Here is a 25,022-nt window from a genome sequence, read left to right as displayed (position 1 = left end):
ACATGGTTTGTCTAAAGCAAGTAAATAAAATTACAGTAACTATGCAAATGACTTATATAATTTGATAGCAGTTTGGGGCAGAAATTCCAACTGATTGATCTTACCTTGCATTATATAGGATTGCAGTGTGGAAAAACAGCATCACCAGCAGCTGGTACAGTAGAAGCACACTGTCTGAATCCTTCTAATTTACTGCCAGAACTAACACTAGGAGAAAAGATGTCTCAAATACTAAAGGATCAGACAGATCAACTGATAAAGAAAGTAAAGTTTTCTGTTTCAATATATACTTTCCACTGATACTCAAATTCTATATTCTTTTAGCGTAACAGTTTTTAAAATCACAAATAAAAGTCTAATATTTTGTCTTGAAGGTGGAAGACTTCTCTAAGCGTATGACCCAAGAGACTTTCCTTTTACAAGACAACTATCTGGTAAATTAATTTATATATTTTCAGTTATCCAAAATGCACTTTAAATGGCTGTAGACCCACAATTTTCTGTAAAGACACTCCATGTTTTCATCATACGTTTAAAATTACTCTTTTTCTCAATCACAGACTGAAATTATGAGTTTAACAGGAAAAAGGTGCTCCCTAGGTGGCTGAATTCTTATATCTGTTTTAAGGATTACAACTCAAAACTATTAGTGAAAGGCCTTAAGCTGCCATACAAGTTAAGAATTTTGACATGTAGGCTATCAGTTCAGAAGTTACAGTTTAATATTTTACTTGTACATAGTAGAGCAGGACAGATACCACGTGGACATACAAGACTAGTCCTATCCCAATTTGGAGCAGTAGCAAAATTCTTACCAAAATCACTGCAAGTAACATCTGGCTTACATAGCATAAGTAGCTATCACTATGGCTTGCTAAATCATAATGACATTTGCTATTCAATTATCTCTTTTGGTGAAGGCATTAAATCAGTTGAAAACATATCTTGATGCCTTGGAAAGGAACTACTTAACAGCTAGAGAAGAGCACCGTCTTTTACAGCTGCGGAACTACAAGGACAAGTCTATCAACATTGGAAAGTTTGATCCTGAAAGGTTAGACGATAAAGTACTTAAGTGGTACATCAGTATATTTTCCATATTTTGAGCGTCTTCCAACCATGACTTCACTTATCCATTAGAATTTTTCTGAAGTGAAAACATTAAGATAATGTTATATGTGGTAAGCTAGAAGTGATTTGGCCAAAATTCATCTTGGGCTTTACACATCCTAGTTATAATTAGGATATCTAATTGATTAATTTAAGTTCTTAGAAGGGACTCAATGAACTCCATTAATTTATTTTTTCCTTTGGGAAGTGTACTGCAATGCCCAATATGGTTATCATAGTGAGAAGTAAAATATCTTCATACATGTTTAACCAACTGTGTATTGCAATTTGGTTTAGAAAAGTGGAAGGGGAAATATTTAGACTTGGCATACTGCTTGAAGACATCCAAGAACAAACTGCTGACAGCAAATGCAACTTGTCTTCTTTGCTTACTTCCTATGAGTCTGCCCATTCATCATGTTCTCTTTGTAAGGTAACTCAGCAACTTCTCTTATTTAAAGGCCACATTATTCTGTTTTACTGATGCAAGTCTCAAGAACCTCAGTGTGGTAGTACTATTGTATATTCTCCTCTAACTAAAGAGCATAACACTTTTAGATAGCATGTTACTTCAAAGAAAATGTGGGGTTTTTTCCTATGAAATAGTGAGTTCATAAGATTTCATTAATTATAACAGAAACCTAAGTATAAAAATACAGCTACACTGAATATTCTTAATCCCAGCTTTAAAAGCATTTATTTCAGAGCAAGAAAGTATAAGCAGCTACTTCAACTTTTACAAAGCTGTCACTGTTTTTTGGAATTAATCACTATCATTTAGTTGGAAGAAATATTACTTGGTTTGTCCAAGATTCTTAAAATGCAGAATTCCTAGAAGACCAAACATTATTGTACTATAGAAAATTCAGTTTACTGCTAAATATGGTAATATTTCATCCTGGATCATAAATGCACAAAAAACCCCAACTTACAGCCTTCTACGAATCGGCAGATCAATATCACCATATGCCTTCATAGCCCACATTTTAGAAAACATTTTTCTCTGAATCTGAAAATTAAATTTTCTCAGAAAATGCTGGCTGTTAGAAGTCATGTACTTGCAATGCAATGACCACAGTCTGTGTTATGGTTACTCTGTACAGAGCTCAGTAGTTTCAAGCATTGCTGATCATCCAGAAAGAAGAGGTATTGAAACTGCATTTCTTCACAAGAATGAGGACGAAAAAAGTCAGACCACTGATGTAATCCCACAGAGAAATCAATTTTCTTTAGATGGTGACAAGTGCAATCTTTGTCTTCACAAGTAAGTGAAAACTTTGAAACAGCTATTGAAGTTTCTATAAAAATTTACTTAAAATAATTTGCTGAATATAGACAATTGGGATGTCTGGAATCTCTGAAAGCATCGGGACTATTTCCAGAATAAAACTTTTAGAGTTTTATAACTTTTATAACTTCGTACCTAAGAATTCCTTCCAGCTTTCCTACTTTTTTAGGTCTTACGGACCTCAAAGTATTTCCCAAAGCCAAAACACTACCATCAGTTTCACTACGAGTTAAATCATACCTCTGTATAAAATTCATTGCAACCACACAAATTCAGGATGCAAATGACTAGTCTTTTGTACAGTAGTACAAAGTGCCATTAAAAAATCATTTGCCAGTATTTGTGGTATTTTTAAAACAGAAAAAAAAGAGAGGGATGCAGATATTTACATAATATCATAGCCATAAAAACTTTGTGAAACAATTCTAAATACCACCCCTGCCCTCCTGGGGAGTATTTTATAGGTGTTAATCATCTCAATGAGATTAGAAAAATTTAAATGGTTTCCCCTTAACTAATTAAGGTTACAAAAGAGAGCTGAATCAACTTCCAGAAGAGAAACAGAACCTCTGGGAAAAGGAGGTCTGCTAGCAAACAAGCATTCTTCCAACATAATGGTATGAGATCTGTTTCCATACTCACTTTCTTTTTAAGCTTAGATTATCTTATTCAGCTTTCAGATCATGCAACATTTTTCTCTTCAGTTTTTGCACAGCATGATGGCTCAGCTTTTGAGTTACTAGAGCATATCATAACATTGCTGCATTGGTTTCCAACAAAGAAATTTAAGACAAGACTCTCAAACATTTCTGGAATTTGTGATAAAGTTTGCATCTCTCAGGAAAGACTTAACTGCGTTTACTAGGCTGCCTTTATTATTTGTTCAGAAAGCAAAAACGTATAAGCAACTGCTTGCCTACGAAAATATTTAATATTAAGGCACTAAGATTAATATATGCTAATGCTTCTCAAAGCAACATGCAAACCTGTCTTGAATTCCAACTTCACAAACAAAAAGGTGCTCATATTTTGTCCAGTCTGCGCTACAGTTAGAATTGTAAATAGATAAATCAAACTATAGAGTTGATGGCAACTAAAGGTAATATAGAAGTGATGTGCAAATGATGCCACTGTTTACACTAGCCTGTGTGATATGTACACAAGTAATATAAATAGTTGTATATAAATTTGTTTTGCCTTCTGGGTGCAACAGGGTTTCCTTTCAGCTGAGGAAAAACATGCTGCTGAAGGTCCTGCATCCCACTGTCAGGGTATATCAAGTCAAAAATTTAATACTGATGAAGCAAGTATGAAAGGGTAAGTGTATTACGTATTTTGGCTAGTCATAGATGTCGTTTTCTACAGCTAATTGAACAGATACATGCATGTACACTGGTATGTCTCTGTACTGAACTCTGCATGAAACACTGAATAATGTCTTTAATACATATAAATAAGAGGATTATCTGTTTTCAAATTTATCAGCAGTTAGTCACATAAGGTATGTGATATATCAGACCACCGAAGAAATGGCAAAACTGCCAGCAATTTTACTAAAGAGAGGATTGTATTTATATTACAAAGTAGCCCATCTTGGTGGACAAGCATAAGGTTTATGATGCTTAAATGACACAGAATTATTTTAATACCATATTAAGAGAAGAGGCTTTGTCTTTGTTCTCTATTCAACAGTGCATGTCAGTATCCTGAATTGGGATGACTGCAAAGTGTTCAGCAATGAAAAATATTTTGCATTATTGTCATGAAGTAACTTGGTAGGCCTGGAAGGACAGCATATCAATACATCTGCATATATTTCAAGTGTAAGGGTCTATCTGTAAAAAGTTTCATTTACAGAAATGCCAGTGTGATAAAAAAATTCTACATGTGTTATTTTGGAGTTTGAAAGTTTGGCAAATTAAATCTCTAGCCAAAACTAGACTGTATAATACATGCAGTGTAGAACACAATAATATCCATAGAAATATGCTCTCAGATTATTTTACAGAGTAGATATTAGTATTTACCTAGTAAGACTCACCTAGATTCCATTTTTTTCCTCTGTCCTTTAAGGAAAGTTAGCTCAATCTTCTGATTATTGTTTTCATGAATGGGTGGAAAATTTTCCAAGTAAATTTGATGATACTGTATGCTCTAAGTTGAAAATGCATATGTCAAATGAGGCAAACAAGGAACTTTGTTCTTGTTCTGTCGGAAGGTACATCTCAAATATTCCTCTAATTATCTAAAGGCAATAAAGTTAAAACCTGAATAGCTCAAAGTTACTAAGTAACCATATCATCCTTACTATTGGTAATATTTTGATGCAACATATGTGAACACATATATAAATACATAGGATTTCATACTATTTCGCCATTCAAAGATGCGATTATCAGGACCTCTACTTGTAAGCACATTTAACAGCTCTGGTAAGTCAGGGTCCTTCTGTCAGAATGTGTCCGTTAACTAAAAGGGTCATTATTTTGCATTTGGCTAACTTTTAATTTAAACTTCTACATACCACCTTTTCAGATAATTGATAACAGGTAGAGTTCTTTCTATGAGTAAATCTGATTTCTCCTCAACTAAGTGCTCAAACATTAATATAATATGCTTATAAGGCTCATCATAAAGGTATTAAGATATTATTCTGTTTTGATGCTCAAAGAAATACAAACATCCAGGAAAGGAAAACTACAACATGTTCACTCTTCATTCAGAGAAAACCAACTGATTTATCAGACACCAACCTGAGTAAGTAGTGATGGCATACAAAGGTCAGAACTCTGCTTTTACCTACTATTGAATCCTGTTAAGAAATACATTCCTGTCACATCTCAGCAGCATGAAAATTGTTTTGTAGTTTTAACAGATGTTACTGCTTTGCACAGCACAAGACACTAAGAATAAAAAGGAGACTAGAGAGAACACCAAGTCAAATTCACTTTGGAAAGCTAAGTGACAAACCAAGAGGCAACAGACAAGCTGCAACAGAATTTCCAGTTAGATATGAGCAAAACAGTTTTAACTCTGGGTATAGTCAAACACTGAAACGGTTTGCCCTAGAGAAGCTGTGGCATCTCCATCCTCAGAGTTACTCAGAACTCAACTGGACAGGGTCCTAAGCAACTTCATCTAAGTTGGTCTGGCTTTGAGAGGGGATTGAGCCAAACGATCTCCAGAAGCCCTATCCAACCTGAATTACTCTATAATTCTAATTCACCTTTTTAAATAAGTTCCCAAATATTGCTGCTACTAACATTTTCAGAAGCATAACAGTAGTGTGCACACAATGCTTTGATTTTGCCTTTTCTCCTTTTATTTTTTTTTTGTTTCATGCGCTAGAAGGAGACTCCAAAGTTGGCAACTGAAACATTTATCAGTACTTCCACTTTTAGGTTTTTTGATTCAACTTTCTTATTCTGCATGAAAACAAAAGGAAAAAAGTCTTCCTAAATCTTTAAACCATTCAGGGTTGACAGAGACTGGAAATACTCTCCCTCCTTAGCCCAGCTGCTAATAATATAATTTCACCAAATCCAAACTAGAGCCCATGCAGGCTACTGTGAATTAGTTAAGTCAACTGTGAGGTTATCCAAGACTCCAGCTCTTGGAGGTTCACTAAGATTCTGTCAGTATTTTTTTTTCTTAGGGCATGCCAGTATTATCTTTCCACTGCAGAATACTCTGAAGCTGTTAGTACCTAACAACTAAAAGAGAACAGCATGAGCTGTTTTAAGTTTTTAAGCGGTTTTAAGTCTGAATATGTAGAATTATTCTTACCTTTGGTCTACCTTCTATCCTCGGCTTCTCTGTGATATCCTTTCACTTTAGTACAATACACTGGGGCCATTATTGTTAGTACTGGTTTGTGCAATAGCTACAGCAGTGCTGTACTAGATCCTCTCCAATTCTTGTCACATTCCTCTTAGGCTGCACTGTTTTCATAACACTTCAATTTGTAGGAATTTTAACCTTCAAAACAAGAACTAAGGACAGGTAGATGGAGAGCTTTTTTATTAAAAAAAAAAAAAACCCACACAAACCACAGTTCTGGGTCAGGGAACAACAACCACCAAAAAGAAATAAAAGCCTACATTTGAGTCTTACAATCAGAGCTGAAAGACAATCTTTAAAGTTTGATCGCCACCTGTAAAATGGAGGAAGAAGTATTTTCAAATTGCACTAGTGCTAATGGCAGCAAAGGGCTCAGAAATTATGGTGCTGGAAGCCAAATAATTACCTAGGTACAGAGGCCAAAAATTTCTAACATTTCAGACATTTTTAATGTACTTCTTGGATTTTAGGCAGTGATTCAGAAGACATCTCAGCCTATGATTCTTATAGTGATTCACAAAGCGAGGAACTTCTGAATTCTGAAACCGAAAGTTACAAAACATTCAATACAAGATTATATGGAGAGAAAAAAGGTACAATGATTGCAAAAAATACTAAAATCCACACAAAAATATTCTTGTTTATAGTGTTTGTTTTTTCTAAACAATGTGTCTTTGTTTTCAGGACTTAGATGCAGGTGCCCTACAGGAAGACGACATCAATTTAAACTCAGGAATTACAAAGAGTCTGTTCAGTCTTGTGCCCTATGTAGAAATAAAAGTTCTGGTTCATCCTGTAAGTATGATGTGTTACTGAAATAATTACCAGTCACAGGCTAGATTTTATGGGGCAGAAAGCCACACTGCACATATATCAGGCCAAATATAATTTAGTATAAGCAATCAGTAGCACTGTAGCTAAACTGTAGATGTGTACAGATCTTGTAGAGCAAGATCAGCAAATACAACTGTTACATACCTAGCAAAGTTTAATCCCCAGGCAGGAGAACTTTAACTTTCTCCAGTTCTTTATAAGAGGAGTCCCTTCCACATGTCATTTATGATGGAAATACCTCATTTTGCAGTGCCACATAGAGTAATATTAAAATTGGGTATTACTGTGCCAATTTTTTCAGTGTTAACTGTTACCTAATGTAGTATAAACAAGTACTAAAGAAAATTCCAGCTTGACACTCAAATTATGTGACATGCAAAGTCAAGGAAAGCCTAATATTAAAAAAAAAATATTAAAAAAGTTGAACAGCTAGCTTTTAGTGTCAATTATCTCAGACCTCTCTATACTACAGGAAGAAATTGCATGCAGGAAAAAAATTTTCAACAGTGGGGAAAAAAGTATAAATTAGCTACTTGTCTATATAAATACTGTAAAACTATAAATGAAAGTAGTATGTAGTTATTAGGATTATGAGAATCTGATTATTCTACACTTTCCCCCTTAGTCTTTCACTGTATGAAACTCATTATAAATCTGCATACCATTTGTCACAGAATTAAATTCAATAGCAAACCCAAAAGATTCATCTGTCCTCATTTACGAAAATCTTAAATATATTCAAGTTTTATTCAGCAGTGATAGTTACTTCATTTTTTTATTTATGCTAAATAGAGAAAAATGTTAAATACATACAAAATTACTGGGTCTTTTTGGTTTTGTTTTAAACATGGCCTCAATGACTCCAGCTTATTCACAGAAGAGAATCTTCACTCAAAAGGCTCAAAAAAATAAACAGCCACATGAACTTGTAAACAGACTTCCTGAAAGGTAAGCTGTAGCAATAACTATATGCAGTACAACAGAAAATGCCATTGTTGTGGATTCAGCATGGAGAAAGCTCACCAGTATCATAAGCAGAAGGAATATTTTATCTTTTGCAGTGTATGCTGTATGTTACGAGTTTTACTCATTGAAAGTGAGTAAAAGCGTAAATAATTCTTAAGAGTAGTTCTTCAACCTTTCTAATTTAATGAAAAATAAACATCTGACTTCTCCAGCTGACACATTTAGTAGTAAAAAAAAAAAACCCTCACTTTATTAAGACAATTCACAGATTCAAAAGCAGGTCTGTATTATTTAAGACGCAATTCTGTTTGCTACCAATTATTTCTTTATAAGTAACAATCCTGCTTAACTGTTGTTAACATTAAATTACACTGGGAGTCTGAGAAGTAAAACGTATTCTTAACTATAGCGCAGACTAGACTTGGTTACCATATTTTTTGACAGCATTACTCAGCAGCAGTAATTGCCTGGAAGTACAGCAGCTGCACTTGAGACTCAATGGCATAGACCACTCTGTGAGAGAAGGTTACAGTACCAAGAATGTGATGCTATTGAGAGATTTCCTGCATCCTGGAATGTTTTGTGTCTTACTGCAATACAGATGTAGCACAAATTACGATGGACTGTTTCACAATTAAATGAAAAATTCTACTCGCTATAAAATTAACTTGCAACTGAGTATTCTATCAAGGTGTATATATTGAATTCATAGTTTAGAAATTCTTCTGCTTACTAAAATTGTTTTTGTTTTATTCTGCATAACTTATCTTTAGGAAAAACTCTGAGGCTGCCAAAACCTGCTGTTCAAGCACATGTGATAAAATTATCCTTCTATGTCAATACTTACCCAGCAAGAAGTCCACCCAAAGCAAATCTGCAATCAACATCAGAAACAGAAATTCCAATGACTCCAATGCAAACGTAAGACTTTAGAGTGAAAATTAAAAGCCACACAACTGTCTCAGGAAGAGTACATCCCCACATTATGGCATTGTTGAACTTCCCATTCTTAGCAAGTTGATTATTACAACGTAAGCATGTCTAGTTCCTCTGGTAAGATAGGAGGAAGTTAAAAAAAAGTATTTTAGCTTATATACTAGCAAATTACTTCATACGAATACGTTACAGACTTTTAATGCAACTTAGTCCCTGTATAAGTGGTGAAAGGAACAGAAAAGGAGCACTGGATCTTCCCTCTGGAATTACATTTCATATACTGAAACCAAGAATGTCACCCTATCCATACAAACCACTACAAAACTAAAAGAAAACCTTCTCAATACCACAAACATGCACCACACTGGGGCTGCTACTTTAGAAAGGTACAAATATCCCTCAGTCCAAAGGATGACACAATCAAAGAGAGAAATAAGTAACACATACTTCCAACTTGAATCCCGGAGCAGTCTATCAATCACATGACTCAGAATTTTTACTTCTCAACATGTTTTCAGAATGAAAATGCTCCATAGAACCATAATTAAACATCACTTGCAAACATTTGCCTTCAGTATTAACAGGGCTATGTTTTATTATTCCCAACAGATTTTAAGTTCTACTCTGGATCATGCCATACAGACAGCGAACAGTTTGAAGAAAGCTACAGAACGAATGGTACGCACAGTTTCAGAAGATCTAGCTAAAGTTAAAAGAAAGCAGCTTTAACTACCCAGTTTCAAATGCTGTATTGTTTTGCTGGTTGATACTGAAGTGTCAGTATCTCTGCAAATATGAAATGACAAAGATTAGAAAGTCAGCTAGCTGACTTTGCCAGCTGCTCTGTAGCGATCAGTACTAAACCAAATCAGAGCATATTGGTATTTCACATGTTTACATCCCATCTTGAACTGGAAAACAAGTTACTAATTCTACTGAAAGTCTTCAGTATGTTGGCTAACCCCCATTACTGTGTACAGCTACCTTCTCTAAGCATTCCCTTAAGACAGCTAAGGAAAAATTGGCTTAAACAAGGAAAGTTAACGTTTTGACTTTTGATTTCCCTCCACCCCCAAATAGAAGAACAAATCCCAGTCATTACTACATGTATTTTCTTCCCACACCTTGACAGCAAGCTGCTTAAGCACACCAAAGGGAAACAGCCTCTGCACCCAAGACATCTAGAAGCATCATGCTAACATACCAAGTCATAGTTAACATACATAATTATTTTGTTTTGAGACTGCCCTAACACTGAGTTGTTTGTTAAGATACTTCCTTGCATGTCTCAGTAACTGAGTAATACCATTTGTTGTCTCTGTATTCCTAACAATTAAATTGTTTCTTCAGTGTGGTGTCCCTACCTTGTCAGATATATCTGGCTTTCAGATTTTAGCTGATGGTTGGAAAATTTTAAAATACTGTAGAAATACAGTGGGCCAAGAAAAGTCACCTATTATTTTCCTTCTGAAATAGATTTAACTGCGGTGATTAAAAGAAAGCAGACAGTTAACAGCCTTGTATAATCAGGGATGCTATTCACTGAAGCAATTCCAAAGTATAAAGGGATTGATGGAAATCATCACTGCAAGTTAGAAGTGACAGTGCACTGCTTAAAAAGGACAGTCATTTTCAGGCACACCTGAATGGTTTCATCAGTCGATAGATACAGAGATAATCCAAACTCAGTTCATGCAAGCACTGATCTCTACACTTGCTGCTGTGTACCACTGATTTACTAGCCTGCATCAATGACCTTTTTTCAGGGCTTCTTCCACACTTCACAGCCAACAATACCATTAACCCTTCTTTTCTCCCTTAGGCTCTTACTGTATATACTTATAAACACTATTTGCCTCTGCTTATTATCCATGTTTTTGCTTTATATAGCTTAAGACAACAGCACAAGACAGTGAAAGGCTCACTCTCCTGTGCTAGATTCATGTCTGGAATGTCCCTGTTGTTAGATTGCAAATGAACTTAATAGTTGAAGTAACTGCTGTAGTCTCTTTCAGAGAAATCTTTCCACACCACAAGAACAGCTGGACCTTTTGTTTATCCTGGGTCACTGTCTGAAGCTGCTGTCCTGGGCCTGACAGCAAATGCCCAAGAAGGAACATATTTAAGACGACAAGCACATAGTGACGTTTCTTCAGAACATTTTCTGGCAAACTGACAGCTCAGAATCCTTTCAAATCAACAGTAATATTTTTAATAGCCCTATAAAGATTTTTCTCTCATGTATGTTGAGGTTTTTTCCCCCCTCATGACAATTTAAAGCATGTAATTGCTGCACAACATCTCAGATGCTAAAGGTCCTTTTGTTTTGAATTTGACAACTACAAGTTTCATGTGTTACTTCACACACTTAACAGTAAGGTAACATGTCTGTCTCTTCAGTCTGCACACTAACATGATTTTTTTTTTTTTTTTGAGGCTTCCATCACATACTTACACCACCACTTTTTTCATCCCCCTTGATCAATGATCCTATTCTAACCGTTCGTGACATGGAAATTGTTCCATATCTTTGATTTTCCTCTTAGTCATCTCTGAATCTTGTCCAGATTTCCAGATTCAACTTAAAAAATAAACTGCACTTCGAAATATATATCTTTACTATCTAGGGCAATCAGACCAACATCTGTGCCTACGTGACACTGGGCCCACATGTACAGGCTAGGTATCTATTTTAAGATTATAATATACCTTGTACATGTACTCTAAAACATTGGGGGGGGGGAAGAGACATTTATCTTGATTTTCCCATCCTTGATCTAGAAAAAAAGTAGCTGAGAAGGTCCTTGGGGGAAAAAAAAACAACAAACATCTTTACAAGAATTCCCCATGCACCCACAAGCTCCTGTAAGAAACCAGGAGCTGTTTTGGGCTACATATCACTGCCAGATTTCTTATCTTAAAGCACTTTTACAGTAATGTTTGGCCTTGCCTTCTGGAAAAATTGGGTGATGGATTCCGAAACTCTAAAGTCTTAGTCTTGTGTCTATCAGCTATCAAATTCTGAGTGTAAAGCAGACACTTGGAAAAAGTCTAACTGCTGAATATGCAAAAGTAATCCAACATTTCAAGCTGGTATTTCTTCAACTCTATGCAACAAATAAACGTCAATACAATGGATTTCATATACTACTGAAGTAAGTTTTTTCAGTCCTTAAGCAGGACACTTTGATGTCAGTTATTTTATTCTGTATTTATTGCTTTTAAACTTTGGGAATAGGAAAAAAAAAATGCAACTACATATAGCTTTTACACTGAATTTGGGTTCTTCTTGCCAAAGTATAAGAACTATATATAATTTAAGCGTAATTGTTTAATACTGATTTCAAAGTGTGCATCTTTAGTAAGAAAATGTTGAACACTGCATTTCTTAGTTAGAAACTAGAATTCAGAAAAACATTATAGATATTTCTGCTAACTTTTTTTTTTTTAAGTTTTGATGCATATGTCATAGACCAGTTAATTTACAAAGGTGTTGCTCCTGTATTCCTACTGAAAATAAAGTCAGCATACATTCGATGCGCAAATCACATAGGTGCATTTGAAATGCTACAGCCACTTACCCTCATCATGTCCTGCAACATTTTAGAATCATTATGTAATATTCTCCCATTTCATTCCTCTCTGATGAGGAAGGGGAATTTTGAGGATAGGGGAAATTTGACCTTTTTCAGCCTTCTAATTAACTTTGAACGAACTTACCTAAAAAGTTCTCTTATCTGTTAGTTAACCTGAGGGCAAGATTAAGGGGAAAAAACCAAAATCACCTTTCTGCAAACACAAAAAAAGAAAAACCCTTTGAGTTGGGGAAAAAGTAAATAAAAAGCCATGAATAATCTGTTTTCATTATGACATTTCTCTCAGGTTCCACATCTAGCAAACTAACATTTCAAGGCACATCAATACAACACCCCTTTAAAAGGTTAGCAATTTTAATTACTTAAGTATTTTTCCAAGACAAATCTAAACATTACCAGTATTACAGAATTAACATAATTTAGAATTTATTTGATCCCCTTCAACACAAATTTATGTATTTCTTTCATAGTATGTAACAAAGAAGAAAACAGTAAATTCTCTTGAATGCATCAGGTTTTGGTGTTTGGTTTGCTTTTTGTTTTTCCTTTTTGAATTATTTGAAAGATTCAACTGCTTCCCTTCTTTTCCTCTCATTTTCCCCCACCTCCACTCCCTCAAAAAGATAATTTATGCTTAAAATTTTGGAACTTTCACATCACAGGCAATTCAATTTCTAAAACAGACAGACTATGTAGACACAATCATAAAGGACATTTGTAAGAAGTTGAAGTTTTTTTGAAAAGGTTTAGTAATAATCCTTGTATATACTTAAATATAAAGTGTACTTCAGTGCACAGTTGACAGCATTTCTCCAAAGTTATTTATTGAAATTAGAACTGCTTAGTACTTCTGTGATTAACTTTTTTGCCTTACCCACCACCACCTAAAAAACCTTTTGATTTTTCACAATTTCATATATTTAAAGAATTTTCAGTGAGTTATTTTACAGAAAATATTAGTTTAAGACACTGCACTTCTGTGAAATATTTTTACCATAAACTCGTATTTACACATTTTCTTCCGAAGCCTCTACCTAAGAGCCCAGGCCCTTTTTAAGTCAGTAATTTTTAGAAATAAACTCTTATTATAGAAGGGTTTCACAGTTCTCAAAGGCAATTCCAGTTTATATATAATCATGATAACTTTTAGCATTTGTTAGGAATGAATATGCCCTTTTGATAAAGCACTTACAGTGTAGCACTGTCTATACTAAATACAACCCAAGAAACACACGTGTTGATTTTTTTTCCTCTCTGCCTTCTACTCCCCAAAAAAAGCAGCAAATTTAAATTATAAAATGACATTCCGTTAGTCAGAACCACATAGTGTCCTGGTACAGTGTTTAGAAAAGTCAATTCCGTAAGAATATGTACATACTATTTGTCTTTTCCTAACACATCATAAACATCACCATTTCTATTCATCCTTAACACAGACCATATCCTTTGGTTTACTAAGGCTCTTCACTTCATCCAGTAGTCTCTTAGGTGTCAAAATATGAGTAGAACCTGGCAAAAGAACGTAAGTATAAATGTTACATGCCAGTGTTTTTTAACTATACCTAGAAAACTGAAAAGTACAATAATTCAAAGTGTTTTCACGTGTTATCTTAGTGGATAGGTAAGCAGTGTCCCTCTTCGACACACTGAGACATCCAGACATCCCAGTTAGGGCTCTTAATTTGGATAGAAGTGTCAAGTCCCTGCTCTGCCGAGTTTGAAACACAGGCTTGAACCTGGGCCACTTCTGCTGTATGCAATTGTCCCAGCCTGCAAGAAATCTGCCCATTCTGTGAAAGGGTAAGTTAATGACAGGCTTTATCCTAGAATCAAGAAACCATATGGATTGAAGATTATCACAAACAGTAGTCTTCCACAGAAATATCAGTTAAAGAAAATTGGCGTTTACTGACTAACATTTCCTTGAAAAATTTGCAACAAATTCCAAATCTGGAGCAGCAAAGGAAATCCTTATTATTCTTCTTCTTCAGAGTGCACAACTAGCTCTTGTTTTCATAAAGAGTGATTATAACTTCTACCATGAAGGGTTGCCCTACATTTATAAAGGCAACTATTAACTATTAAAAATTAGGGCTGTTTTGAACCTTTAGTTTTACTAGCATCAATCTGAATGGGCTAATATTCCTTTTCTGAATTTTTGAATTCAGAAAAAGTTCTGAATCAGGAATACAAGACGATTTTCATCTTGCAGTAAGCTGCAAGGAAATTTGGCAGTTATCACCTTCCCTCAGAAATCAGAATTACAAGCAAAACAGCAAAAATCATCTCTAAACAAAAGCGAAGATGGTGCTGTGGTTAGTGCCAGATATTACAGTGAAAGAGTGACCTACACTAAACACAGTTTTGTAAACGAGTCTCAGATGAAGAAACAGGTCTTGTTAAACTACATTCCTCTTGTCCTAGTCTTTCCATTGCAACTCAAAAGTAAGACCAGCATTAAACCTACTTCAACCACCACCAATGAAACCAGCAAACAAAAAACAAATCCAAAAAAACCAACCACATGCACAAACACACCTACAACACTCCACACTATTTTGAGGCAACAGACTCTAGATCTCTGAATCAAGGTTGGCATTGCTTTAGGGAAGAGCACTTAATAATAAATTTTATATTCAAAATTGTGGTAGATAGATTTAATCCTTTTTGAAACTCAAGACTAAATTTAATTGCCAGACATAGGCAACTCAATTTGAAATGCTTTAAACGACCCTGCACCCGGACACCAGCTGCAAATGCAGATGGATACAGGTCAGGTTCTATATCTAGCTCTGTTTTGATATATTGTATATACAAATGTTTTAGCACCTGAATTGAAACAGCATTACAGGAAATGATTATTTGAAGCACAGCAGCTGACAGAACAAGCATTTGCTGCCTCTGAAGTATTAACTGAGAGATTACTACACCAGCTGGTAGTTCATGCATTTACTGATGAACCTTAAGAAGATTAGGGAGATTACTTCAGTTTTCAGGGCAAAAGCTATACATCATGGTGTAGTTTGCATGACATCTCTGAAGAAACCATGACAAGAACTAGAAGCTGTTGCAAAGTCAACAAGCTACACTGAAAGAAGTTTTGGGGGTTGGTTTGTTTTGTTTGGGGTTTTGGTTTTTTTTGGAGTTGGGTATTTTTTGTTTAAAAACAAAACAAAACAACAACTTATCTTCCCTCCTTCCCAAAGTGAGTAATTTTGCACTAGTCTGCCAGCTTTCCTACTACTTCCAAAAGCAACAAGAGTTGTAAGTGTAGCTGAAGCTAAAGCACAGGCAGATCCACAAGTTTGTGGGGAAACTGTAATGCAAGGAACTATAGGTCTGCTTAAATCCTTTTTGCTATACATCAGGCTACTTTAATAATATATTTCTCTGACATAATTCATGATGATTTTTATGTAGAGCATAACTGTATTTATTGTCCTTAATACCCCGTTGCAAAAAAGTGCCAAACATCAAGCACACTAGATAAGCTGAGAAGATATTTCTAAGTTCATGGTTTTAAGAAATTCACTGGCTATAGCGTTAGTTTACTGAACCAACTTAGGGAATGTAAGAAAAAAAAGATCCTTACATTTTCCAGAAACGCATCTAGTAAACCCCTACATACCACCCTTTTCCCAAGACAAGCTTACCAATAACAACTTCACAGGACTTGTAGGCTTCAGAAACTTCATAAGCACTGCGCATCTCAGAATATGTAATTCCTCCAATCACAAATATAATCAGTCTTGCACGATTCTTTCGTTCCTCTTGATAACTAGCTTTAGGTTTCTGGCGCGCACTATAAAAGATTTCGTAAGATGACGTTTATATAGCTTTACTATTTAATTTTGGTAAAAATTACACACTTAATTTCTCACATGCAGTTCATGGTTTGCTTATTTCAGCAAAAGAATTTAGACAAATTGATAATTAAAAAGAGTTTTAACAAAAACAAGTTAGCACATTACTCAAACCATTCAGCAATCACAAGGGGTAAAATAAACACAAAGCAAAAACCTTTTTGCACACACAGCCTCACACACAAAGGACTTCTACCAAGCAGCTTAATTCCGTATGCTAGCAATTCCAGTGGCATTTTTCAGAAAAGGTTAATTTGAAAAAGCTAGAGCCTTAGGTTTTTCTGTTGCCAAACATGAACAGAAAAAAAATACAGCCAAAAAATTTGGCTGTTATCAAGTAAGATTCAGATACCTAGGACCAAGAAAATAAAGCCCTTGAAATATACTTTCTAACACGCAATAGTAATTGCAGATTCAGATAAAATCATCTGCAGTCCTCTCTTTGCTAGAATGCCTTTAAGACAGAGATCCAGTTACAACGTACAGGGACTTGCCCTAGTGTTTCCTTGCATTGACCATCATAGTGTGTATCCAGGAACGTAAGGACACACCAACAGTTTGGTTAGCAGCGGAAGTAATAAAACTATTTTCCTAAGGCTGTGTATCTGTAACTTTTGTCTTTTATTTAGTGACATACAGATCTCAATTCAAGTGTCCTCCACATTTAGGTTATGTATAATATTTCCCTCCCTGTGAATTCCAGCATTTGATTAGTGCAATGAGCATTCCTGCGACGAAAACAATCTTATCTCTATTCAGCTGTCTCACCACTTAAAAAACACTACCGGAAGTGATAAAGCTGTCAGCAGGTATTGGTCATGAGGTTCAAGAGCTAGTGGTATTAAAAAAGGGGAAAGAAGAGACAAGTACAAATTAGTGAGCTAGAAAGAACATTCCAAAATCACCTCTCAGTGCTACCCAGTAAATAGGCAAGTACACAGAACGCACCATTTCACATTCATTAGCAGAGAATTCATTTGAAGACCTCCAACTTTTCTGGACTTCTCTAAACCATCCCCATTGCAAAAATACTGAGAAAAGGGTAAATTATATTTCAGGAAGTTAAATAACTTACCTTACTGCTCCTGAACCATTCCAGGTAGGAGGACACTGGGAACAGTAAGGCCAGTCTTTTGAATCTAGTTTGTTTTCTATAGCATCCTGAAGGGCAAAACAAACACCCACTTTAAACAGCCACGTAGACCTAAAACCCATCAAGTTTCAGTTTCCGGTAAGGATGTCTAACTGGAATTTAATGCCAGCACATGCAATTTCTTAGAATAACTAATCACAAGCAGCATCTCATGAACAATGCTCCTATGTAACAAAACACTAGACCACGTAATGCTAAAATTATTACAAGGCTTTTGTATATCATAAGGAATTGGGAGGACATATGCTTTCTTTATAAACATAATATTGATTTTACTGTTCAGATTTCACTAGCAGTTTTTCATCTGTAATGACCCTAACATATTTAATTTCTCTACAGCAGTAGATGAGAGAAGTTAGGGTCCCCTGAAGACACAAATGAACGTGTTAAAATCACCAAGAATCTATGAATGGCAGCACTGGGTCAGATTAGAGGTCCAGTGAACTCACTGTTCTGTCTGACAGTCACTAACTGATGCTTAGGAAGAGGTTTAAGAACAAAGCAACTACACTTCTGGCAAGTAAAGTTTTCCAGCCTCTACCTATCTACAGTTTACATGTGAATTCCAGTTTGAAGACCCCCAAAGAGAACAGAACAAAAAAATTTCATATCTTTAAATTAGACTAAACACTGGCAATCACAGAACAAGCTGTTCAGAGACCTTTAGCTTTCACTTTCATTTGCTTCACTGTTAAAATGGCCACCAATAAGGAACACTGCTAACACACAGCAGTCTAATGTTCTATACTGCAGACAGACTAGAAGCTTTGCTCAACAGACACATTTAGCAGAAGTAACTCAAATACTACGGAATTTCAAAAGACTGGCTGTAACTGCTCATTGGAGTAAGTTTCTGCACTGCACCCATGAATTAACTAGTGGGTCAAATTTACCTCCATAACATCTTTGATAACAGGCGTCCACCTAGAAAGTTGAAAAGTTTCTTCTGAAGAGCGGTCCCTTCTTGGGTGTTTATGCTGCTGAGCAGCAGACTGAAAAGATTTTCAACACATGGTTGTATTATACAGTATATTTGGATTTCTTGAACTTATTCCCAGTTAGTAGCAGGGGGAGAGGGGATCAGGAGGAAATGTTAAAGAAATAATAATAACAATGAAGAACAACAATTAATACCTGTAGAATTCAGGACACACCAGAATGTGTGTCTAACTGCAATGAAATGAAATGAACTAACTGCAGAGACAAGGAACTGAGTAAGTTGGCACCTTCCAAAACCAACTACCTCAAGTCACCATCTGATGATTTTAGAGGGAACATTACAAGTATCTTACTTTGAAAATTATTCATGTTAATTGTTTAAAGGATTTACCACTTAGACACATCATAAAAACAAGAATTCCTAGTAATTGCCTGCTTAAAAAAAAAAAAAAAAAACACAGACCTGGATAATACTGTTAAGAGTTTCTGAAAGAGCTGTAGACAAGTACTTGGGTGGTAGAAAATTAAAAAAATAAATAAATACATTCTTACTGAAGAGATAACAGGAACGTCAAGGTATTTCCAATTTCTTATCATATCACTATCACTTTCTATTTGTACATTCTGGATCAGCTTGTCCAAGTTCTCCTGGGTAGTTCCTTTGATACAAGGAAAACATACAACTTAAGTACCATGTGTGGCCAATCTACTACTAACATAATACTATATTTTGATAAGTTTTTGTTTAACAGTCCATTTTTGAGACCAAAACTCAATATTCTTATGGATTCCTCAGACCAACATTCTGCCAGTTTCCCCGCTCCTCTACTACAAATTCATCCCCATTGACTTCATTTTCAGGTTGCAATGGACATGGACCTCCCCGTTTAACAGCTTCAATACTACGTGGAAAAGAGAAAATTTAAACTGTTGCATGCATTTGAGCACAGGAACAATGTTAAAACACTGTACGGATCTGCACTTCTATTGAATCTCTTAACTCCTTATCAACAGCTACTAATTTGAGAGAAGAGAAGCTACAGAGAATGGACAGTATTTCTTTGAAACTTGGCCACTAGCTCCAATACAGATGCTTAAGTTAACTAAAATTACTGGACCATCCCAAAACCCAAGTTGAAGTCCATAGCATTGAGGAAAAAAGAAAACAACCACACAACAGGGCAGCTTATCATACCATTTGTGCTAAAGATATACAGGAGAATAGCTCTAATTTTGTCATAGCTCTCATGACTTTTGTTGAGCAGAACTGGAAGGAGGACTCTCATTGAGTCTTTCACTTTTTGACCTTCTGCATCAGTTCCAAGAGCCAAGTCCTAAATTAAAAAAAAGAACAGTGGTTTTAGTGAGTAGCCATTAAAAAAAAAAAAAGCATTGTTTCATGTGTTTTGAAATGTGTTTTTATGAAACCATAGATTTTGGGAAACAATCGAGCAGCATCAATTTAAACACGGTATGAAAAGTCTTTGACGTAATTATTTCAATAGTTACAGCATTGTAACAACACTATGTAACACACTTCAACATTTAAAACTGTTTGATATCTAGAATTCATGAATACAAATTATAGTTTTTAATTTGAGATTAGTAGTACAATGTAATGCATCACTCCTAACAATATGCTTTTCCCAGACATTTTAAAAGGGCTTCCTCCTGCAGAACACAGTAAGGCAATTTCATAGGAGTTTCGAGCAAAGAAAACACAAAGATGATCCTCATACAAATCAGACAGATTTAAATACAAAAAAAACAAAACTCTAAAAGCACCTCCTTTATTGGCAGATTAAGAGCCTCACTTAGCTTTAATACTACTACCTTAAAAGCGATTGCAACGAAAAGACATACTATTTTTGTTAAAAACAAGCATCTATTCCTGAAAAAAAAAAAAAAAAGAAGCTGCATTTGCAGTAAATTGTTGTTTGGTTTGTAGGTTGGTTGGTTGTTTTAAACATACCTGTTCGGTTTTACAGAGCCTTTCTATGTTAGATTTGAACTTGCTCATACAATCTTCTGCTAAGTTAAGATGAACAACTTGCTAGAACACACAAAAAAATTTACAAGCTGACATAACTTTTTTTTTTTTTTAAACACATCACAGAAAATCATAGTGTACAAAATTTATTGTGAAGTTGTAGTTACAAAAGACTCCTTACCCTACTAATCTCTTTACGGTAGTGAGGCATCTTTTTCATTAACTGGGACAGAGCTGATATTGATAACTGCGAAGAAAAGATACAAGTTGAAAAATTTTTCCCCCAGTATTTGACATCCTCATTTCCCTTCCTGTTGCAGCCTTGCTTCCCCCACAAAAAAATTGCCACTGAGATAAGCCTCAATTTCTGCAATAGGTCCATAAATTACATAGATCTGATCAGCTGAAAATAATTAAGCTACCAGGAAAGACAATACTTTAATTTAAACAACTTACTTTTCCTTCTGTTGCTTTTCTTTTTGATGAAACTTCTTTCAAAAGTTTTGGTATTTCCCTGAAAAAAAAAAAAACAAAGGAAAGTAATCAAATGCAACAGCACCACAGTTGTTAAACCTTTTCTTAAAATCTTTACTTAAAAACCTTAAAAAGAGAACTGTGCAACAAGAACTTCTGAATGAAAGTAAAAGCTTCAAATACAGATCTCCTTCAGATAAGAGAGTGTTTTTTGACATAGGAAACTGAAGTGAAACATCCTGTTTGTGATATCTGTATAATGTCATTTGATGCAGTAACTTGCTAGTAATTTATGCAAAGTAATCCCTTCAAATTTAAAAGATTTCAAGATACTTCCCAGGAAATAATTTTATTTCCATTTTCCTCAATAACTCAATTAGTATTAGTAAGACTGCATACCTCAGTACATACATCCATTATTTAACAGGATGCAGTCTATATTGCAAACCATCTTCACTACTGCCTGTGTTCCTACTTAACAGCACAAACACGTGCCCTCTCAAAGAAACTTTTGTAACTTGCATTTTTAACTAGTTTGTTATTTATGCACATACTCTATCACATTTGCAATATGCTTGTGTCGAATCTTCACCCAGAGCTCATCATCTTCCTCCAGAATTGCCTCCCGTTCCTTCCCAGCAGTTCCTTCTGTTTTATATCTTCCAAGAGAAAAATCAGACAGTTGTTTGGTTTGGGATTTCTCCCTCCGCCCTCTCCCTCCCCATAACTTGTTGGAATTGGTATGGTTTAATCAACATACATGGTAAAAGTGGTAATGTATACAGGTTTTAACTTAGAAGCCAAGCTATTGCCTGACACAGTATAATTTACATAAGGATTTTACGGATTACATCTTTGCACATAAAAGCAGCAGATGAGTTTTAGAATGATTCTTTGGGACAACACCTTCTGGACATTCTTTTAAACCAATAGTAACTAGAGTTTCAATAATACATTTACATGCACCTCAATTTCTCTTCAGCTTCTAATGTCAACTTCCCTCTGGCTTCAAATGCAAATTGTGTGCAATGTAATAAACATTGAGATTGCAAAGTGCAGCTTTCTATATCTATTATAAGGCATTTTGTAACTCTGAAGGAAAATGAAGTCCCATTCACCAACAAAATAGACTAAGTAGGACAAATTACTTCATGTATACAAGAAACGTGCTTCACAGCATTACAGACCAGCTATTACTTTTCTACAAACGGAAATAAATCTATAAAGCAAGACAGCAATCGTACTACATAACATTAGTAGTTAACATAACAAACTTACACAGAGTATATGGCCGGAAAGCAGAAAAATATAAAAAAGATTGTGAAAGGCAGATCATGACTACCTAGAAAACTTACTATGCTACATTTTCATACTCGGGAAATTTCAGATTCATAACAATTCTACATTTGCTATGAAAACATTCACTCAGTGTTTTTGATAGAAGATACACATTCCTGTTTGCTTAACTAAACAATGAGGCAATTAGGTCTCATTTGCTGTGGTGGATCACCAGAAAGCAAAGTCTTACCAGAGTCTTTGGTGTCAGAACAATCCAACAGCAAAGTACGTACCTTATGCAAAACAATGTCACAGTATTCCAAATGGTGATAAAATAATGCTTATGAACATGGCTTACCTAAATGTGCATTTAGGATAGAAACATGTAGATTTTAACAACTACACAAATTAAATGACTGGAGCTACAAAAGTGAGAAATTTTCCTGAGAAATAACTAAGCTGTTTCTCAGTATTCAATTACTGGTCTGGTTAGGCCAAGAAGGTTGATAATAGGAAAGAAGGGGTAGAGAATCTGAACATGTGCTACCAAGGTTTTGCTTCAAGTCTAGTACGAAGTTCTTTGTTTTTAAAAAAGATGCAATTTGTTAAGACTCAAATCTTAACAAAAATGCCAGTTGGATCCTACCTAATCTCAGCTAAATGAGGAAGCTAACAAAAAGAGGAAGTTACAAATCCCAGAGGAAAGACTAATAGTAAGTGAAGCAACCCTTTCATAATATATAAGCAGCTAATACTGCTATGGTGCAATTTATCTAAACAATTCCATAGATTTTATAATAGAAAATAAACTGTTTAGATTTAAAAAAAAAAAATACTTGCTTGTAAGTATCATTTTCAATTGGTAGCAGATCATACGCCATTGCCTGGAAGGTGAGTTCATGAAGTACAGTTGATACTGGGTCAAAGCCACGATCAATTATTATTAGTTGGGAGTGGGTTTTAGCCTAGAAAGCCACCAGATAAATGTGAAGTTAAGACATAATACAAAGTTAATGCCTGCTAAATCTATTTGCACTAAGTTACAGTACTGCAGACATTTTTGGAAAAATAACTAAAAAAGAAGTATGGTTCAAGTGTTCATCAACATAAATAGAAAAAAAAAACCCCACATTTAAATCAAAACCAGAACACAGTGGTTTTACATACTAATTTTAAGGCAATGCTCTTAGCCTGTTGCAATGCATTCAGTAACCTCACCTAATTAACAAAAAATGTAAAGAAAAAACCCTCACAAAAAAAAGGCCTCCCACTGACTTCTCACAAGTAAAAGCATTGTTTGTATTTCAGAGTAGATTATCTATACTGTGCTGCAATACAGAAAAAAAAAAAAGGCATCTCCAAACATTCAAGTCAAAGTTTCATTTTGGGGTTTACTAAAGTGGCGGTAGCATCAAGTACATTTATTTCTGTAGCAGAGTGGAATGTCACCAAGTCAGAATGGTGTTCTCATACTCTCCCATACTTCTCTGCCTAAAGCAGCTGCCCTAATCTGCCCCAATCTGTAGTGACAGATCAAAAACACAATTTGTGTGAAAAGCTGTATCTTTGTGGACAATAAATCCCTTAAGAGGGGACATTTAAATTCTGCAGTGAAGTCCTTTCTACACATAACCCTATGGAAGGTGATGTTAAAAAAAAAGTTATTCACTTTTCTTAGGTTTTTATGATCCCCTACGTTATCACAGGGCCAATTTTTCAATTACAATTAGTTTGATCAGACAAATGATGTTTGCTTACACACATATTTACTGTGTCAGTTACTACCTCTAAGTTGCTTTCATACACAAAAATAACTAAATGGCAACTAGCTGTCTTTATTAATAAATAAGATCTGGTTTTGTAGAACCTATTGTCAAAAAGTAGTCTAAAGATTTTATTTTTCCCCAGATTTGCAAAAAAAAAGAAGCAAACATTTTACTTCATTTTCTACCTTTATTTGGCTTTTCTCATCAGTTTTGTAGTAGTTTTCAAGATTTTTTTCAACAAGCTGTGCAAGTTTGCTGGCTTTATCAGATGGTCCGCTGGGAAAAAAGGAAGCATGCAAAAAGAACTTATATTTCTTCATCAAAACACTAAAATGCTACCTTTAAAACAGAAAGAATTCCCTAGATTGATTGATCCTCTGGTTTCACGAGCAGTTTCTGAACTCCATCCTAAGTATTTCCAATATATTTTCACTCTTAGAATGCTTCAGGTATTTCAGACAGTAGAAACAGCTTCAGCCAAAAGACTGACATTAGCTGGCATATGGCCCAGCACCTAAAAGTCTCACTCGGAGGCGGGAAACAAGAAAGAAAAAATGAAAAGAGAAAGAAAGAAAAAAAAAAACAAACCACCAGTCAAGCAATTATTTCTTTGTTACCTTTGCAGAGAATAAGGCACCACTTCACGTTACACCACAGAATGCAATTCCTGAGCATAATTTCAGATGTCTACTTTGAAGTCAAAGACACTATTCTGTATCAAAGCTCAAAAGAGGCATTCTCCTCAATCTCTACTCAAAGAAATCCTGATCCCATCTGCCTCAGCAATTTAAGAATTCCTTGATGCCAAATGGATCTGCAAAACTATCAACGGGAGTTGTTCTGTTACAGGATTATGTATGCGGTGTATCAGAATGCAGCATATTGAAGTGTCATCCTACTGACCAAACATGAAACAAGCAGTTCATAACAAAACAGGGTATAGTAAGTACTGTGATATGAATACAAACAGAGAAATAATTCAATGCTTT

At 35.1% G+C, this 25,022-nt stretch overlaps 1 protein-coding gene across 1 annotated transcript in view; it reads right to left on the bottom strand.

The window, feature by feature from the left end:
- Window positions 1-13,879: 13,879 nt before the first annotated feature.
- STXBP3 (syntaxin binding protein 3) overlaps window positions 13,880-25,022 on the bottom strand; it is an 18,863-nt gene continuing 7,720 nt past the window's right edge. The window contains exons 7-18 of the mRNA XM_010297441.1: window positions 24,219-24,309; window positions 23,108-23,232; window positions 21,544-21,648; window positions 20,972-21,029; window positions 20,697-20,762; window positions 20,498-20,578; window positions 19,721-19,859; window positions 19,078-19,184; window positions 18,480-18,578; window positions 17,509-17,594; window positions 16,224-16,372; window positions 13,880-14,079 (exon numbers count right to left, since the gene is read on the bottom strand). Of these exons, the coding sequence (XP_010295743.1) occupies window positions 13,988-14,079; window positions 16,224-16,372; window positions 17,509-17,594; window positions 18,480-18,578; window positions 19,078-19,184; window positions 19,721-19,859; window positions 20,498-20,578; window positions 20,697-20,762; window positions 20,972-21,029; window positions 21,544-21,648; window positions 23,108-23,232; window positions 24,219-24,309 (1,198 nt within the window). The 3' untranslated portion in view covers window positions 13,880-13,987. The remainder of the gene's footprint in view (window positions 14,080-16,223; window positions 16,373-17,508; window positions 17,595-18,479; window positions 18,579-19,077; window positions 19,185-19,720; window positions 19,860-20,497; window positions 20,579-20,696; window positions 20,763-20,971; window positions 21,030-21,543; window positions 21,649-23,107; window positions 23,233-24,218; window positions 24,310-25,022) is intronic.

Source organism: Phaethon lepturus, unplaced genomic scaffold (assembly GCF_000687285.1).
Source record: "Phaethon lepturus isolate BGI_N335 unplaced genomic scaffold, ASM68728v1 scaffold41651, whole genome shotgun sequence".
Lineage (NCBI taxonomy): Eukaryota > Metazoa > Chordata > Aves > Phaethontiformes > Phaethontidae > Phaethon > Phaethon lepturus.
Note: the sequence above shows the minus strand (reverse complement) of the source record. Positions and strands in the feature narration are given on the sequence as shown.